Here is an 18,624-nt window from a genome sequence, read left to right as displayed (position 1 = left end):
ACCACTGCCACGAACAGCAATCAGCAGCAATCAGGGTCCTGTGAGGACACCCAGGCTCAAATGAAGATATTTATGATTGATTTTGCCACCTCCTCTCTGACCACTGGGCTGAGCAGGGAATCCCAGATGCTACAAACCAACTGTGACTTTTCTTTTCTCCCTGTGACCCCAAACCTGGACTTGCAGCTGGGAAACAGCCTGATGTCCGAAGAGTTAAAAAAAACCCCAAACAGAAATCCAGATTATCCTGTGATTTGATGATTCTGTGAAGTGTTCAGATGAAAAGGGGATGTTCCCCATGGGACTGCCCAAATCCTGGAATGAGGGCAGTAGGAGAGCTGGGAGTTCTCCAGGACTTCACAGGAACCCTTCCTGTTCCAGAAGGATAAAAACCAATCCCTAAAATAAAGGAAATGTGAATTACAATGCTTTTTTTGTCACTTGCAGACTCACAGAATAGAACTGGGGTGGGAAGGGAGCTCTGGAGATCACGCAGAACAACCCCCCTGGCCAGGCAGGGTCACCTGGGGCAGGGACACAGGGACATATCCAGCTGGGGTTGGGATGAATCCAGACAGGGAGAATCCAAAACATCCCTGGGCAGCTCTTCCAGGGCTCTGCCACCTCCATGGAAGGAAGTTCTTCCCCTCCAGTTCCTCCTTGTCTTTCTCACCGAAAAGCCCAGAACCAGACACTGTAAATTTCATGAATCTCATTAAATAAAATCCATTCGCGATGATTATTTCTCACCGCAAGTACAAAAAAATTATGAAAAATGGCGTTTAAATTCCGAATGGGATAACAGCCCCTGCGTATTCCGTTTTCCAGTGGAAATAAATCCGCATTTCAATGGAAATAATTGCATTTATCAACGGAAAGCGGCTGCTCCCGGGCGCTACCACAGAGCCCTCGGGACGGGGGAAACCGCGCCCCCCCCCCGCCTCCTCGCCCGGTGGGTGCGCCCGGCGTCCTCTGGGGTTGCCGTGGTAACGGGAGCGGGGCCCGGCCGGGAACGGGCCCGAACAGCGGGGTGAGGGGGACAGGGACACGGGACAGGGACACGGGAAAGGGACAGGGACACGGGATAGGGACACGGGAACAGCGGGGTGAGAGGGACAGGGGCACGGGATAGGGACACGGGATAGGGACAGGGACACGGGACACGGGATAGGGACACGGGAACAGCGGGGTGAGAGGGACAGGGACACGGGACAGGGACACTGGACACGGGATAGGGACACGGGATAGGGACAGGGACACGGGACACGGGATAGGGACACGGGAACAGCGGGGTGAGAGGGACAGGGACACGGGACAGGGACACTGGACACGGGATAGGGACACGGGATAGGGACAGGGACACGGGACAGGGACACGGGATAGGGACAGGGACACGGGATAGGGACACGGGACAGGGACACGGGACAGGGACAGGGATAGGGACACGGGAACAGCGGGATGAGAGGAGCTCAGGGACAGGGTGCGGGGACAGGGGACCCTGGGGGGACACAGTGGCTTTCCCCTGGGAGGTGAGATCCTGCCCCAGGCCAGGAGATTCCCTCCCTGCCCATCCCAGGCCCTGCAGTGCTCTCTGATGGGAGCAGGGGACACAGGGGACTGTCCAGGTGTCAGGGCCACCTGCAGGGTGAACTCGGCTGTGACCAGCAGAGCTAAAATATCCAAAATTATTTATCCCCAGGTCCTACAGTGACACTGCCTGTGCCTCTCTAACCGTGCTGGCCCCCAGGATGTGCTGTGACTAAGGCACATTTCAGCACAGAACACTCCTTTTCCTCCCTGCCGCTTCAACTTGTGAATATCTGACAGCGCAAACGACTTCTGGAAACTCTCATCCTAATTTAGAAAGAGCTCCAGTTCTCACCGTGTTCCCTGTCACACCTTCTTGCTGATTTTACATGCCCAGGGGGGATAAAGTTGCATGAAGAGGACAAACAAAATTCGCTTTAACTCTCAAAGGTTAACAGGTAACAAATGCTTTGTCTCAGCTTCATTTTCTTTCAGTCACAAGCTGTTTTTGCATCATTTATTACCAACAATAGCTGAGATTCATAACAATGAGTCCTGTATTTGATATGTAGAGATCTTGACATTATTGCTTAAAGGAAAATCGGTGGGACAGATGAGAACAGAGAATTGTTTGAACAACAGGTCAAATTCTGAGCTTAAGCCAATGGTGGCCCCCAAAATGCAGCTTTCAAGTATTATTACAATATTTTATGTCCTTGTGTTCTCCAAATACAGGGCTGGCGTGAACCATCAGCGTGAAACATGGGATGAATTCTTCAAACATGGAATACACTTTGGTCTCTTCCCCGCACTCCTACACCAGGAATAACATCCATGTCCCTCCAAAAGTCCTCGTGCCCCCCGTTTTCCAACCTGCCAGCTGGGAAAGGGGAGGGAGCTCTGCCTCCAGTCTGGAGGATTCCCAGGAATCCTACTCCGAGAGCCTGGAAAAGGAGAGGCAGTACCAGCTGGGACTGCAGCAGAGGATCCTGGAGAATCAGGAGCTGGTAGGGCAGGATGCTGGTGACATCCTGGAGGATGACAGCTTGGAAGAGGACAGCTTGGAGGAGATGAGTTCTGATGAGAGAGGAGCTGAGTATGACACAAATAAGGAAGGAGGACAAAAGATTTCCGGCGGTGGAAGGTAAGGCAAAAACTTCAGTGGGGTAGAATAATTCTGACGCTTTTAACCTGGTGTTGCTCAAGGCCACATTTAAACATCCTTCAGAAAGCATTAGCTCGGTACATAAAATAAAATTGAGCATCCTGTCATAGGCGTGGAAGGTTTAACCCTGGATAAATTGGGAATAATTCTCGAGTTTAAAGGGATTACATTAAACCCGAAGTAATAACAATGTGCAGTTTCAATTTAATAGTCTACTTAAAATAAAATGACAAACAAATGAAGGCTAAATGATTAATAGCATGCTTTTATTCACCTCCTCAACGAGCAAAATGGCCAGTTATTGAATATTTTATTGTGAGTGCAAATGATGTTAATTGTACTAGAAACATGCTCTAATTTTTAGTAATTTTTTTTTGGACTGAATACTGTGCTGAATGTGAGGCTCTTCATTAAATGGAAATTTGATTTTATTTTGTTTGAACTTAGCCCAGTAAGTACTCCAGTGCAGTCCATTAAGCAGAGCAAATATCACAGCACATACATACGAAACCCTCTCTCTACATCCATTACCAACCTCGGAATTTGAAGAGGAAATGCTGCAGCTGTTGTCTGCTCACCACACTTTTGTTGAGGAGCACCGAGTCCATCCAACCTCCCCGTGGAGCTGGGGGCAGGAATAAAAGGTGCCCTTTTTGTCTGGGGATGATTAGGGATGAAGGAGCTCTTCACACTCATTTTGTCCCCGCGCAGTGACCTGGGCCGAGTCCCACAATCGGGTTCTGTGCACACATTTCAGCACAAAGGGACTCTTTAGCATTATCCTCTGCCATTTCAATCATTGCAATTAGCTCACATATTTCTGTACTCACTTCAAAACAGCCTCGCCTCGTGCTGTTTACCTGCAGCCCCTTCCAGCTGGGGAATTAAGGATGTTTCCCCTGGTGGAAATCAGCTCCAGGAGACCGTGGCACCCATGCTCACCTGGAAAGCAAAGACAAAAAATATTATTTTGTTATTAGGAGCCACTTGAAATATAGGCAGAGGCGTGTAGCTCGTTGAGAAAAGGATGAATAAGTGATTTGTGGAAATGTTAATATCATTAACCAGGCCACAGGTTGGGGAATCCAGCAGATTTCTTTAACAGGAGCTGAAGAATCAACCAGGTTTTGGTGCCTGTAAATGTCCCCCTGGCACAGCCACTGAGAAACCAGGGCTGTACTGCAGGTCCAGGGAAGAAAAAAGTTATGTTGAAAGCTTTTTTCTCCCCCATTTCTTCCTCCTGTCACTGCCTGCACATCTCCTGGAAGCCTGTTTGGATGGATTTGACTCCTGCAGTTGGTTTTCCTCCCATTGGATCAGATCTTAATCAGAAATTGGATCAATTGTGGATTTTTTTTTTAAGGCAGAGCATCTGGCTTTGCTTTATCACAAATGTAACTCAGAGCAATGATCTGGCCACTTGTTAAAAAAAAATTGTCAAACACACATTTTTCATTTATGTTTTTCTGCTCTGATTTAATCACCATCTGTTTTTTTAATAAAAAGTGATTTTTACTCTTTAACAGAAGGAGTTTTTTAATCAAAGCATCACGATGTTTCATGGGAATGAGGAGAGAAAGTAAGAACACGGAGCTGGAGGCTGGTCTTGCTTGGGCAGTCTCAAAAAGACTCTTGAAAAACTGATTTTACCAGGAATTTCACTTTTATTTCACTCAGCAGAACCTTTGAGGAAGGAACAACACAAACTGCCTTCTGTACTATATAATTTTTAAGGGGGCAACAGAGCAATGCCATCTATCATTTCACCTTTTAGCTGATTCTACTAGGATTTAAAAATTTCTGTGCCAAATTTAGGATAATGGTTGTAGTCCACTGTGATCTGAGTGTTAGACCAATTTACCATTCACTGCTGATGAAAATTGAAAAGGAAGAGGAAGTCCTGCCTAAATTTTCTACTAAGAAACCTTTGATAAAATTGTTCTGATCCTGATCCCGTACCGAATGCACTGCCATAATCCATTTGGCCACAGCAGGACATCTGCTTGCACATTGAAATAATGCAGAATTTGTACAATTTGTGCAGAAATAATTCGGTGTTTGTTTTTTAACTAGGAAAAAACTGCCTGTGGACAAATATTCCAGCCTGAGGTACAATCCTCATTGGAAGAGTGCAAAAAAGGGAGCAGAATTTTTTAAGGCAGAGAAGGAATCCCAAATTTCTGGAGGAAGCAGTGGGGACTTTTCACTGGATTCATTTCATCTCCATTCCGATGGATCCTCGGAAAATAATCACCAGGAGGCAAAGAACCAGGATTCACTCCCAGAGTTTGGTCCAGAATTATCCAGCTTTTATGGAGCAACTGCGGCCAGCAGCGAACCTGTTGGGCCACAGGGCAAAAAGAAGGAACCTGCAGATGGATTTCATTCCAAAATTAATCCTGGCCGTGCTTTTCCTTCTCAAAATCAACAGGATCCACCCCAAAGAGCCAAAAAAGACTTTGTGAAAAAAAATAAGCGGACTTTAGGGCTACAGTCAGGGAAGATGAATTCCTATCTTGAGCTGCACAATAAAAAGCAGCAAGTTCTTCAAGGGCAGGTGGGTAAATTTATAAATTCCTAATTTTTATAGATGAGGCCTGTCAGGTGTTGAACTCTCAGCTTTGCAGAGGAGAGAAACAGATTTGAAATCCATCATGGAGGCAGATTTGAAATCCATCATGCAAGGGACAGCTTTGGGTTTCCAGGGAGAATCTTGTTCACCCTTTATGGAATAATTGACAAATCAGTTACCCCCAGCCCACTGGTGGCCACATTCCAGCTGCCTGTTCCTGGCCAGGAAATTGTCGCAGCTCTCACAATACTTTTTAAACTTGATGCTAAGGAAATTCTGTCTTCTCTCCTGGCATCTGCACTGCCCCTGATGAGAGACTCTTTTTATGCTGCCTCTCATTTCTTCTGCTTGGCCATCATGAGTTTGATAGTGATTCTCTCTGCTAACGCCTTTTTCCTGATTCTTCTCAATGGAGCAAATGCAAAGCTGGGTAGAAGGAACCGTGAAGCCCATCCAGGGACACCATCCACCATCGCAGGGTGCTCCAAGACCCAATGTCCAACCTGGCTTTGGACACTTCCAGGGATCCAGGGGCAGCCGCAGCTGCTCTGGGAATTCCATCCCAGCCCCTCCCCACCCTCCCAGGGAACAATTCCTGCCCCAAATCCCATCTAATCCCACTTTGAAGCCATTCCCTGTGTCCTGTCCCTCCAGCCCTTGTCCCCAGTCCCTCTCCAGCTCTCCTGGAGCCTCTTCAGGCCCTGGCAGGGGCTCTGAGCTCTCCCTGGAACTTCTCCTCTCCAGGTGAGCACCCCCAGCTCTCCCAGCCCAGCTCCAGAGCAGAGGGGCTCCAGCCTGGAGCAGCTCCAAGGTTTGCTCTGGCCTTGAGCTCCATCAGATTTCCATGGGCTGAAGTCCCAAGCCTGTCAGGATCCCAGCCCAAATTTGATGTTGGTCATCAACACTTGTGTCTGGAAGTCCTGACTGACTGCACAGTCTCAGCCAACTTGTGGCAAGGTTCGAGTGGAAATGTAATTACAGTTCCTAATGAACCATTAGAAACGAGTTTATTGCTTTTCCTTGCTACTTACACTTAATGGGGAGGGGGGGGTCACTGAATCACTCCACACAGAAAATTCTTACCTTGGCAAGCTCCAGGGACCTTGTGCTTCAAGTGACACCTCTGCCAAGGCTAATGAAGAGTTGTCACAACATTGGAGGGAATTTTCTGACTTCATTCCGGTGGCAGGAATGATGGACGGGATTTTTTATTCTAGTAGAGCTATTAAGAGCACTTGTTTTTTTTTCAGTTCTAATTTGGATGATGGTAAAAATAATGAGCGTAGATGGATGCTAATTAGAGCTATGTTGATATGATTATGTTTGCTATTCAGGGAATTCTGGAAGTCTTCCCTGTCTAAGTGTTGGAGCCAGGGATCAGGACTTCAATGTGCAGACAGCGTTCAAAAACATGGAATAAGAGAAGGAATCTGTTAAAACCAGGGATATGAGATAAGGTTATCTTGGTGAATCAGCCCTGGGGACAGCAGAGAGGTGACACAGCAGGCAGGGAGTGTGTAGGAAAGCGTGCTCCTAACCAAGATGAGTTAATACAGCTGCAACCGCTTGGTGTCCAGGGAAGCTGTGGACTTCCCATCCCTGGAAGTGTTCCAGGACAAGGCTTGGAGCAACCTGGGATAGTGGAAGGTGTCCCTGCCCATGGCATAATTCCTGTGTCCCTGCCCTTCCATAATTCATAATGAGCTACCTCTCTACCTCTGGATCTGCTACAGGACAGGCAGAAGTTACTGACTAATTTACTGTTAATTTACAGTTAATTTATTGATTCCTAACCAAGGTATCCACCGCTCAGTCTTGCTGGAAGGGGTGAAAAAAGCCCTGAGGGGGGCATGGTGATGGTCCAGGAGCCAACTTTGGTCACCTCACCTGGAAAACTCTATCCAAAGTGCAAAACCACCAAGTATGTGAAGAAACAAATGAGCCACATGTCACCGATCCAACTGTGCTTTCCTAAAGTGATTAATCTGAGCTTTGCAGGGGGTTGAAGCTGAATTTATTGATCTGATCACTGCTGGCTGCCAGGGGTTGTGGTAATGAATGAGTGGTTGCTTTGAGGGCACAGCTGACATAACACAAGTTAAAATATTCCCAGCCTCGTTCTGCAAGATTTAGATTTACAGATTACAGATTTTTCTCTGTGCTGGAGCTACCAAAACACGCCACAAACCCGTGCTGATCTGTATATTTGCTAATTTCTATAGCATTTTATACAGCATCAAGTTCTTTGCAGTGTTGCCTGATTCCTAAAGAACCCCATGATGAGTTTCTTTGAGAGAGAGAGCGAGGCAGAAGGAGAAGCAGTGGCCCAATCTAGCTCAGCTGTGCTCAATCCGAGTTGCTTTCCTACCTCCAAGCCCCTTACTTCAAAGCCAGGAACATAATGTACAATTTTTTAATGGCTCTAGAGCAAGGCACTCAGACTCTCTGTGCACTGAGCCTTCCCTCGGTGTAAACACCTAATCAAGATTGCCTGTGCTTCAACAATAGCAGCCAAATGCAATTCGAGAACCACAAGGCTTTGAAGTCCTCCCTGCAAAGGCTGGTTTGCCAGTCTGGGATAATGACATGCCATGATTGCTGCCTTTGTTGTATCTTTTCAGTGGAGAAGCAATTATGGGCCTCAATTTAACAGAATAGGCATTACACAGCTTATGATTCTCAAAATGCAATTTCATTTGATCATTTTCTCAATTTGATTGGTATTAATAGAATGGTTCACAAAAAAAAAAAAAAAAAAAAAGAAAAGAAAAAGGGAAAAAAAAAAAAAAAAAAAGCTGGCAGAGGTTGTGTCCTGTTCCTCTTTCAAAGAGATAATGTAGAAGTATGTTTTACCTGCCCAGCACTCCATCAATGCTCTCAGTCAGTTGGTTCCACCAAAAACAACTTATTCACTGCAAAGCTGTGTCTGTCCACAGCTCAGGAAAACCTCCGTGGTATTTCTTAATTTTCTTGTGAATTTTTTTCCAGGGATTGACATTGAATTTGGGGCCATGAGATCCCCCATAAACTCAGCAATAATCCCTGCCCACCTTTTAGCTGTCCTAATTTCTTTCCCCCAAAGTGAGAGGCTCAGCTTCCCACATTTTCTCCCCACTGATGATTCTCTCGGTTGTAAATATCTTCTCATAAATATAAGGACTTCTTGGTCATAAATATCTTCCCCAGTTCTCCTGCAGTGGAGCAGAGATTCCTGTCACAGTGACACTGCCCAACACATTTCATCAACTAAAATACTCAGCAGGATAGTTTGGAACAACAAAAAAAATAGATTAAAATGTTAAAAAATTGGGTTTCCTGCAGTTTTATAGATTTAAAAAAAAATTATATTTCAAGAAAAAAATAAATTATTGCCATAATTACAAGGGTATCACCTGGCTTTGTGCAGTGCCACCCTCAAAAAACTTGCTCCAAATAAATTTGCAGCCGCAGCTGTGGGTTTTGTGAAGCAATCCTTGTTTGCGAGCTTGTTTTGCCCAGGCTCTGTGCACTCCACGCTTTATTTCTGCAGCTCCTCCTGTGCTTTTCACCCCCCATTATTGTGTTTTGCCAGCTTTTCCTGCGAGCCTGTCTTGTTGAGGCCCGGGATGTGCGTGATTGCCTGGCCAGGGATGGTTTCTGGTTGTTTTGCTGTTATTAGGTGCATCCAGTGGCTCTCGTGGAAATGGAGGAACCCAGGCATCTGAGAGTTTCTGTGCTGCACGCTTCCTGCAATTTTCCTTTCTTTTCTTCCCCTTAAAAGTAGAAGGAATCCTCCCTCCCATTAATTGGCTTTTGCTTCTTTTTCTCCTGTGACCATTTCTCTCCTCGCCCTCCATTCCATGATGCCAAACTCCGGCATTTTAATTTTAACAGGGCGCAGATGACTTCTCTTTATTTCCCCAAGATTTTAAAATCCGTTCACCTGGTGGCTGTGACCGTGAGCATTCCTGGTTTTTAGGTCACAGATCCTGCACCAATTGATGAAGAACCACTCCAGAATGTCCCAGCATTCCAGACTGGGAAAATGAAGCCCGAAGACAAATAGTGCCCAAAAGGGCAGCAGCTCAAGGTTCCTTTTTGAGAGAATTTAATAACTGAAATTCAATAGAATTTCATGGTTGGAATATATCCATAAAAGCACTGAATTTGACTGCTTAAAGCTGTTATCCTGTTGCTTTTAAAGTAACTAATACAGACAATAAATCCTTAAATATATATCAGTAGATCATCACTGTAATTGAATGTATTTGTCCTTTGTGTACTGAATAAATTTAAAGCAAAATGCCAAGAAATTCTCAGCTCGCAGAATCTATTGTTGTCTATTTAGAGATGATCTGGTTGATAATCTAAAATGACAAACTAGTACACGGTCATGTTTGATGGTTTGGGACAATTCAGAACTTCACCATTTCTGCCCGATTTGTCCCCTAAAATTAAAGGGCAGTTAATTAATCACCATAAAATGTTCCCAGTAGAAGTTGCACTCACTTCCTCCGCATTCCTAAATCTGATTTTTGCTGGCCTTTAAACCAGTGTTCTGTCTTTGGAGCAATAAAAGGTCCAGGTTATCATCACTGATAAAAAAATAAGGATTATTATTGGCAAACCCAGTTACTCTCTGTGCACTGCAAGGATTTGAAGCGGTCCAGCAGCTGTTTAAATTCTGGAATTTAAAGACTGGGAGCTGCACTGCTGTAAAATACAACCAGGATTTTATGCTGCTGTTCATTGGGAGAGATTTGCTTTCTACCTGAAATTCCAGAATAAAGCATTTCATTATTTATGCATTTATTTACTTCTTTATTTCATTGCTTAAATGGGGAAACATTGGCCTGCTCCCAGTTTGGCTGCTGCCAGAATTATTCCCTATGTAGGAGGTGATTTGGTTGATAATGTAAAATCATAAATCACGTGGTTGTGTGTGATGGTTTGGGAGGCTTCTGAGCCAGAACTTATTTAGGAGATTATTTGGCTGCATTTTCTGGTTTATGGTAATTAATTAACTCCCCCTTAATTTTAGGGGACCAACCAGGCAGAAATAGTGAAATTCTGGCTCAGAATCCTCCCAAACCATCAAACACAACCACGTACTAATTTATGACTTTAGATTATCAACCAAATCGTCTCCTAAACAGAGAATAATTCTGGCAGCAGCCAAACTGGGAACAAGCCAAAACAGATAATTCCACAGTGTGCCAGGACATGAAGCTCCAAGGGCCAGGATTCCCGGGGCTAAAGCTTTTCCCAAAACCTCCTGGAATCGTGCGGATTTCACACCTCCGTTAATCAGTGATTCGAGTGCATTTGCCACGTGCTGACTGCAAGGGCTGCTCACAAAAGAACCCCGGCCAGACCGGAGGGTGGGGCGGAGGATTTCAGCCCTGACAGAGATTTAATGGGCTGAGAATGGATTTGTGGATTCCCTGGAAGGAAATCCGAGTCCTTCCTCCAAGTGGGCAACACCTGATGCTGTAATTGCAAAGCGATAGATTGAAATGAATTTCAGATTTTGTGTGTGGCGGTTTGGCTCTAAGTAGCAGTCCTGGTGTGCCTGAATTCTTGAATTCTGGATTATGTTTTGCAGGGAGGAGCTCTGGGTTTAGAAATAACATTTTTTATATAATTGGCATCAGGCTGTTCTACCATGGGACGATCTAATAGTGTTACAAAGCCATTTCCCCCTGAAATTTGGCACATAAAAAGCAAGGGCTGATTTGAATTTTGGAGCGTTTTTTCCCAGGTGGTTGACAGAGAGATATCACTTATCCACAGGGTTAGTTCCGTGCACTTTTTTACATGCACCTCATGCAGGTAAAACTCCCTCAATCCACATTTACCACGCCTGGTTTGCATCTCTGCAAGGACCTGATTTTAAAGTCCAGTGCTGCAGAATTTGTCTCAGGCCATTAAGCAAAGTTTTGATGCAGAATTATTCATTGTGCAGCGCCTCAATAACATCTCTGCTTCTCTTCCCTTCTGAGTGTTCTTTCATATTTGGATTTTGGGTTAATCCAGCCATGAGCAGGGTTAGATCCAAGCAGCACAGAGGGATTTTGATGTGAGTGATGAAACTTCTAGATGAATATCTGGAATATCCGCCATGCAATTCACCCAGCTGTTGGTAACTTGTTTCAGGAGCAGCACAGGTTCTCCCAGAGAAATCAAACAGCATCCAGCCAGACTCTCAGTGGAGGAGCTTTCCCAAGGAATGATGGCTCAGAACCCCCAGGAAAAGCAGCAGAAGCAAAGCCTTGGCACCAGCAAATCCCAGGATTTCAGACTGCTCCCACTACAATGGAGCAGGATCACAGCTCAGCGCTGCGGGGATACCTGAATCCAAGTTCTTCTGTCTGCCCTGACCCAGCAGAAAAATCCCAGAGTGACTTCAATGATTTCCCAAATTCAATCCTCACCACAACAGCCCATCATTTTCTCCCAATATTCCAGAATTTTTACCCAGCAGAGGATCCAGAGGATCCCAGTAAGGAGAACAAGAAATGCCAGCACGACTCTCCAGCTGGAATTCCACATCGACACTCAGCCAGTGCCATCCCTGGGCAGCATTTTTCCAAGAATAACAGCATCAGTGGCCAGGCACATCCAGAACTGGGGAATATTTCATCTGATTTTAATGGAATTCTTCAAGAAAGGGTGGTGAAGGCTCAAGCACCACTTCAAGATTTCAAAAATCACATCCATGAGGATAACAGGTATCGGAACAGCTTGTGGTAAGTATTTCAGTGGTAAAATAATATTATCACAACCCTGTGATGCCCAGAAAATAAACAAATGGACAAGAAAATGCTTTAGAGTCCAAAGTGTGAAGTTATTTTGATACAAACCTGTCATTTTAATTTACTACTAATTGAAGATTCATTATAGCTATTGATTTTTAATTATGACATTGGAGAAGGACAGTTCTGTCCTCCAGGTATGGAATTCTCCACAACTGAAAGTTTCCTTTTAAGAGGTTGGGTGGAAAATTTAAAATATAGATAGGAAAGGGCGTTGGGCATAAATTAAGAGTTTGTAGCAAAATTGGTTTTGCAGGGTGGATATCCAGGATCAGTCCTATCCCTAAAGGGGAGAGCAGGCAAATCCTCAATTCTGTAGAATTTCACCTGTCTTGATAAAAAAAATGAGGGGTTTATTTCCCATAAACAAATAATTCTATCAGTACTCAGCAAGCCTGATCCAAAGCCTTTCATTGGCTTCAGCCACCTTTGCATCAGGCCGAAATTTCCACATTTGTAGGGTCTTTTTCCATTTATTTTCCATACACTTGGGTGCAAGCAAAGCCATTTATTGCAAAATGCTCGTCTTCCCGTCTCCCTGCTCCCATATTCCATGTCCAGGTTGTTTGCTGAGCTCCCTGCTGTGTGTAAATTAAGATGTTTGTTCTTTTCCCCCTCACTTTTTAAGGCCTTTTCCATGTTTTGTTCACAGTTCACCAACGGCTTCTTGCAGAACCTCCCATTTTACAGAAAAGAAGGAGCAGCACAAGCCAGGGATTTCTGATTTTAGAGATGAATTTGCTGGCACGTGGCTGTGGGGTTTGTTCCCTCCTGCCCGGCCCCAGGTACAGAGGGGTTCACAGGGAGATTTAGGAAGAGCTGAAGGAAATCCAAGGAAAACGAGACGAAGCAACTCAGAAGGATCTCTCCTGCAAATGGAAAAGCAAAGCCGGGCCAAAGCCAACAAGAAGGTGAGAAAATAGAAGTGGGTTAGGTGGTTTAACATCTCTATTCCCCCTCTAATGTCTTTTCTTAATGATCCAAAGTTGTTGCTTTGTTTTTTTAAAGCTATAAACAGGGACTGAGAAATATTTTGTTGTTGTTAAAGCACAAGGACACACAGCAGAGCATTAAAAATCATGGAACAAAGGTAGAAACAGACACTGAAATCAATTTAGTCCAAAGAGTGAAGGGATCCACCTGGATCAATCTGGTTTAGCTGCGGGGACACACAGAGCAGTGTTTGTCCCGTCACTGATGCACAGATGAAATTATTTCGGGTCAGGCTGTTTGTGTGGAGCAGCAGGCAGCCTCAGATCTGAGCCAGCCATTATCCCGCTCGTGCTCATTTGTTGTCCAGCTCAAATCTCCTGCTTTCCAAGGGATTCCAACCCCAAACTTGGAGGATTTGTAAAGCTAATGGCATAAACATCACCCCAAACCTCCTGATGGTCCTTTATTAAAACTCGGATCTCTTTGTCCCCTCTGCGTGCCCACTTTTCCTGGTGTCACCACTTAGCACAGCTGCAGGGGGACTGCAGAAAGCTGCCCGTGACAAATCCAATGTTTGAGAAGTTTGCTCCAAGTCTCAGGGCAGACAAACTAAGCTGGAATAATTATTTCATCCAGGAGGCAGTTTGGGTGTTGCTGCCTGAGTGCCTCTAAGAAGAATTAGGATTATGGTGGTAACTGAAGGGCAGATTTCCTTCCCTTTCTGTTCAAACCATTGTTTCCTGCGCTGTGTTTGCAGCGGTTTTCTCACGCTTCACATGTGAGGAATGCACAGAGAATCAGACTGGTTGTGTCTCCCAGGAAAATCCAGCTTTTCCTGATAAACAAGTGTGTCGGGGGCTCCTTTTCAGGAGTTTCAATTCCCCGGCATTCAGGTGGTTTTAGAGTCCTGGCCCTCTGCAAAGCTCTGTGCCAAATGCAGGAAAAGACGGAGTCTTCAAGGTTACATGCTTTGTTTATTCGTTCTTATCTTACAATTTTCTCAGTGTCCAAAAGATGTTTGCCACGGCTCGGACATCTGGTGACTCCCCCTGTCTCTGGGCTGTCCTTATCTTTTATACTAATTGCTACGTATTCTTTATTTACTATTTCTTACCAATGTCTATCACTGTTACTAAAAAGGTCATCTTTACTCTGACCCAATCCTCACTAACTACTTTGTGCCACCGTCACTGCAGAAATGGAGTGAGGGAAGGAGAAGGAAGAAGAAAGGGACAACGCCCCAAATTCTCCATCTTGCCCCATTCACTTCAATGCCAAGAATCCCAAACTCACTGTTTTTTCACCCTGTGATATACTAAACTACTATTTTTACACTCTTGTGGCCTGCAATGCTTCCTGCAGTGCAAGAAGCCTCTCCCATGGACTGAAATCAAATCCAGTGTCTCTCTGAGCTCTGGGCTCTGGGCCGGGGTCCCAGACCCCCCTGCCCAGGTCCCTGACCCTCCAGGACAGCCAAAGGAATGCCCTGGACTCCAACATCTCCCCCTCTTGTTTGAACCAAAAACACCTCCTTGGCCATTCTGTCCATGGTTTGCCGTATGCATGAAAACAAACACGGCAATATCATGAGAAGGATTACAAGCCCTGCCTTGGACTCCAACACAAGTGCACTCGTTGGAAGAAGTGAGGAAACCCTGATTTAATGGGACACAGAGAAATTAACTCCTCACTGTACCTCAAACGAAAAGTTAGTGAGTTATGGCGTGTCAGAACAGGGACAGCTGACACAAAGAAACCTCAGATGGGAAACTTAGTGCATAGAAATAATTTCACTGCAGTTGAGTTTAACTCGAACCTGTGTTTAGAGGAAATGCCCATTTTATTTGCATATAGAAATAACGCAGTTCCTGCGTTACTCTGTGCTTGACATTACCACAGCTGATCATAATGAGCTTCACTGATGTGTTTTTAAAGCATAATTCCCTTCTAAAAAAAATCCAGTGGCCTTGAAAGAGAATAAAAAATATTATGGAGGCTTTGTGTGATGTCCTGAAGTATTGGAATGGCATCATCCACCATTCCTGACTTCACCGTGCACTTGTAAAGCCCTTGCTGTGCAGCAAAACATGGATTTTTCAGCTGGCTGTGGACAATTTTCCAGTGCAGCTTTGAGAACAGGGAAAGCTCATTCTCAGTAAGGTCATTTGCCTGATTTTTGCCACCAAAATCAGGTAATTTTATCTGCTTCCTTTACAAAAATTTATTTGGAGTCTCATTCTAATCACAGTCAAACGAGTGGCTTTAAGCTGTTTCAAAATACAGCCCACCAAAGGTCACTTCTGACTGAGAAAATATCACTTTGTGATTGGGATAGTTGCTAATTTCCCACCTGGATCCAAAAGGAATTCTGTGTCATTTGACTTTTGCCATTAACTCAGTCCTGTTGGTCACTTATTTAAAATGAGACATGCCAGGGGTAGGACTGAGGTTGCAAATTAAACCTTGAGGTTTCCACTGCAAGACTTTCTTGAATTATTCTCTCTGTGAAGTTGTATCAAGGAAAATCCGTTTGCTGTTTGGTTTTCAGCTGAGCAGTTCCAAGCTCTACATCAATCTGAATGTGAAGCTTGGAGGCCTTGGACCTGACTATGAAGCAATCAAAGAGAAAGTGAGTAAACCAAAAGTGAATTTAGGCAAGGGAGAATGGCAGAGAAATCATAATTTATGATTATCTGGGACTTTATATCGTTGGCTAGCTGGAGATCCTGTGGGAAAATTCAAATAAAAACAGAGACAGCTGTCCTGGGGGTAGTTTTAATCCTATAAATTTTAAATCCAGAAATAGGAATGAATCAGGGGCTAATTGCACCTCAGGAAGTGACACACTAAAATGGCTGAGTTGTCACTCCCAGTGTAAAGATCCAAATGTTTAAATTTGAAATAAAAGTTGTGGTGAAATGGAGACATTGCTCAGGGCATTCAGAATAAAGATGGACCTGTCACATTTCTGCCGAGCTCCATCCTCCATTCAGTCCAGGGAAAAGCTCTTAAAAGGGAAAAGCAACTAAAAAAAAAAAAAGCTGTGCCATTTATCAGGGGTTCCTGTTGTGTGCTGAGGAAGGATCAATGGCAAAGCCAGGCTGAACAGCAGCACAGGTGGAAATGGAATATTGGTGGCAAAAGGGTTTCATTGATGGATCCCCCGAGCCATTGAACCCCAGTGCTTTTTCTGCTTTTCTCAGAAAGAAAAGCTAAAGCTGCAAAAGGAATATTCCAGGCAAATTAAGGAATATAACATGAGGAATATTACCGTGGTTCAGAGGTCGCCTGCAAAACCCCAGGTGTCTTCAGTGTCCAGGCAGAAGGTAAGAGCTGAGTCCCTTTCCAGGGTATTTCTGCAGGCTCCAGGACAAGGCTGGGAGTTCAAGATCACAGTTCCTTGGTTCCTTGCATTTATTCTCAAGCATAAACCACTAAGAGACAAAACTTTATTTATTGTTTGGATGTCAGAAAGAGGGTTGGATTCTTTTAGGAGACTTCACCAGCACCATGAGGTAATGAAACTTCCACTGGAGTCGAGGCGTTTCCAAATCCCTGCAGCAGGCACCAAAACCCACCCCAGGCTGAAGCAGGGCTCTGCCAGCTCCAGGATTTCTGTAAAACTCTTTCCATTCCCTCTCCAAGACAGCCTCCCATGTTCCAGGCATCATTTTGCTTTTTAATTTTGATGGTGAAGTGCATCATGCGGGAGAACCCGAGCTTGTCCTGTTAACCTGCAAAACTCCCTGCCTGAGGGCAAGAGTTTTATGAGACTGGGGGGAAAAAAAAGTTAATAAATTTAGTAGATTTGTGTTGCTCTTTCTTTTTGAAAATAAAAACACTTCTTCAGTGTCTAAGGTGGCTTCCAGTGATGTCAGAAACACATCTTGGGTTGGGTCATGTTGCAGTCAGCACTGAAGGATCTGGGGTTGAACTCTGTCAGAAACAGGATCAGGAATTCAGAGATATCTTATTTAACCTACCTAAATATTCTTGGAAACATCACCCAGGTTTTGTCTTGCTCAGTTACCCCAGTTTTCCTGGTTTTAGGCTCTGGAATACGCCAAGAAGATTCCAAGACCGAAGACTTTCCTTACGAAGCAATCAGAGCAAGAGGTGAAAGGGGTTCTGCCCCAGGCCCCAGCTGGAACCAGTTTGCCCCCAGTCCCATCCCTGGAATCTTTGTGGAGCAGGCACGAGAAGGAGAAGGAGCTTGTGGCTGCTTTCAAAGCCCTTCATATCTTATAGATATTTGGGAAATCTCCAGGATTTGAGGTTTCCCAAAACGCCTGAATTGCTTTATTGTCAGTTGTGACCTCCCCGTCTTGATTTCCCAGCCCACAGAAATTTAAACTGGCTTGAGTTGAATTCTTTTTAAGTGTTAGAAGTGGTTCTGCTTGTACCTATTTTGTTTAATAAAGTGACCATTTGCGCTTACAGCACTTTAAATATAGTCCTCTGTTCTTTTTTTTTTTCTTGGAAATCAATGATCTGACAATTGCAGCTTTCAGACCAATCAGCTCCTGGCTTGTCACAGCTGGATCCTTTTTAAACACATAAACAGACAGACATAGTGACAAAACCTTAAAAATAAACTTCTGTTTCACCTGATGATCTCAGCACCAGCAAAATTCCTCTTCCTGAAGTGCAGAAGAGACTTTTGGGCAGAAATAAAAGCAAAAAGGATCCATTGCTACTAAAAAAGGGGAACAAAAATATGCTCCAAAGCACAGCAGTTGGTAATGACCCAATGCTAATTATGTAATTGTTTCTCTGTTAACTCTTAGTGAAGACTTTCCACAAAAAGAACAAAATTTGGAAGCTTCACCTGGGACAAGAAAGTTCCGAACAAATCCTGGCAGAGCATGCAGACAATCTGGGATTAGGCAGGAGCAGTTGGAAAATATATTGGGTAACTGAGGATAATTGAGAGCTGCATGTTTGAGAGGAAACAGCTTTTAACAGATTAAGGCTGTAGAAATAACAACAAACAGATGGGTTTCTTAGGACGCTCCCATTTCTTTAACTTAGTAAATTATGAATTAAGTCACCATATGAAATGTGATTAGAGCACACGGCGAGGGAACTTGGGCTCAAATCTCCTGGAAAACAGGCTGGATGAAAGGAAAATAACAACCAACCACCTGGTGATGATGTGGAATTGCTTTATCCCATTTATTTGGTCTCTTTTTCAAGGGACCTGGGGCCTTGCTTTAAACCCTCCTGAGGGGCAGGAGCCTCCCCTGCACTGCTGGATCAGCCCTTGGACTCACAGCCGGGAGTCCAGGACATTTGGGGAATATTGGGACAAACCCCAAGCACTTTGTGATGATGTGGAACTGCTTTATCCCGTTTATTTGGTCTCTTTTTTTATGGGGGGGCTCCCAATTTATTTGTGGGAAAAATGATCCCCATCCTGCCCTTCCTCATGGAAAAGGGACCTGGGCCTTGCTTTAAACCCTCCTGAGGAGCAGGAGCCTCCCCTGCACTGCTGGATCAGCCCTTGGACTCACAGCTGGGAGTTCAGGACATTTGGGGGAATATTGAGGAATATTGAGACTATTTTGGGAAGTCTTGGTGGAGGAAGCATTGTCCAACATGGGAACGTGGGTCAGGCGGCTGGGGGAATGTTT

General features: G+C 44.7%; 1 protein-coding gene across 1 annotated transcript; it reads left to right on the top strand.

The window, feature by feature from the left end:
* The first annotated feature begins 972 nt into the window (after positions 1-972).
* On the top strand, positions 973-17,436 carry JHY (junctional cadherin complex regulator). Its single transcript, XM_058423397.1, has 9 exons — positions 973-1,030; positions 1,700-1,985; positions 2,263-2,671; positions 4,766-5,249; positions 11,400-11,992; positions 12,711-12,969; positions 15,540-15,620; positions 16,195-16,317; positions 17,042-17,436. The coding sequence occupies exons 3-9, from the start codon at positions 2,295-2,297 to the stop codon at positions 17,237-17,239; spliced, it is 2,115 nt and encodes a 704-aa protein (XP_058279380.1). The 5' UTR covers positions 973-1,030; positions 1,700-1,985; positions 2,263-2,294; the 3' UTR covers positions 17,240-17,436.
* The last annotated feature ends 1,188 nt before the right edge of the window (positions 17,437-18,624 follow it).

This window comes from Hirundo rustica, chromosome 23 (genome assembly GCF_015227805.2).
Source record: "Hirundo rustica isolate bHirRus1 chromosome 23, bHirRus1.pri.v3, whole genome shotgun sequence".
NCBI classification, from domain to species: Eukaryota; Metazoa; Chordata; class Aves; order Passeriformes; family Hirundinidae; genus Hirundo; species Hirundo rustica.
The sequence above is the reverse complement of the archived record's forward strand: the minus strand, read 5'-3'. Positions and strand labels throughout refer to the sequence as shown.

Excerpts from the sequence above, each read along its gene's own strand:
- JHY (XM_058423397.1), top strand. The coding sequence starts at position 2,295 with ATGAATTCTTCAAACATGGAATACACTTTGGTCTCTTCCCCGCACTCC. Across the intron at positions 2,672-4,765 it reads AAGATTTCCGGCGGTGGAAG|GAAAAAACTGCCTGTGGACA; the intron begins GTAAGGCAAAAA and ends TTTTTTAACTAG. Across the intron at positions 11,993-12,710 it reads AGGTATCGGAACAGCTTGTG|TTCACCAACGGCTTCTTGCA; the intron begins GTAAGTATTTCA and ends TTTTGTTCACAG.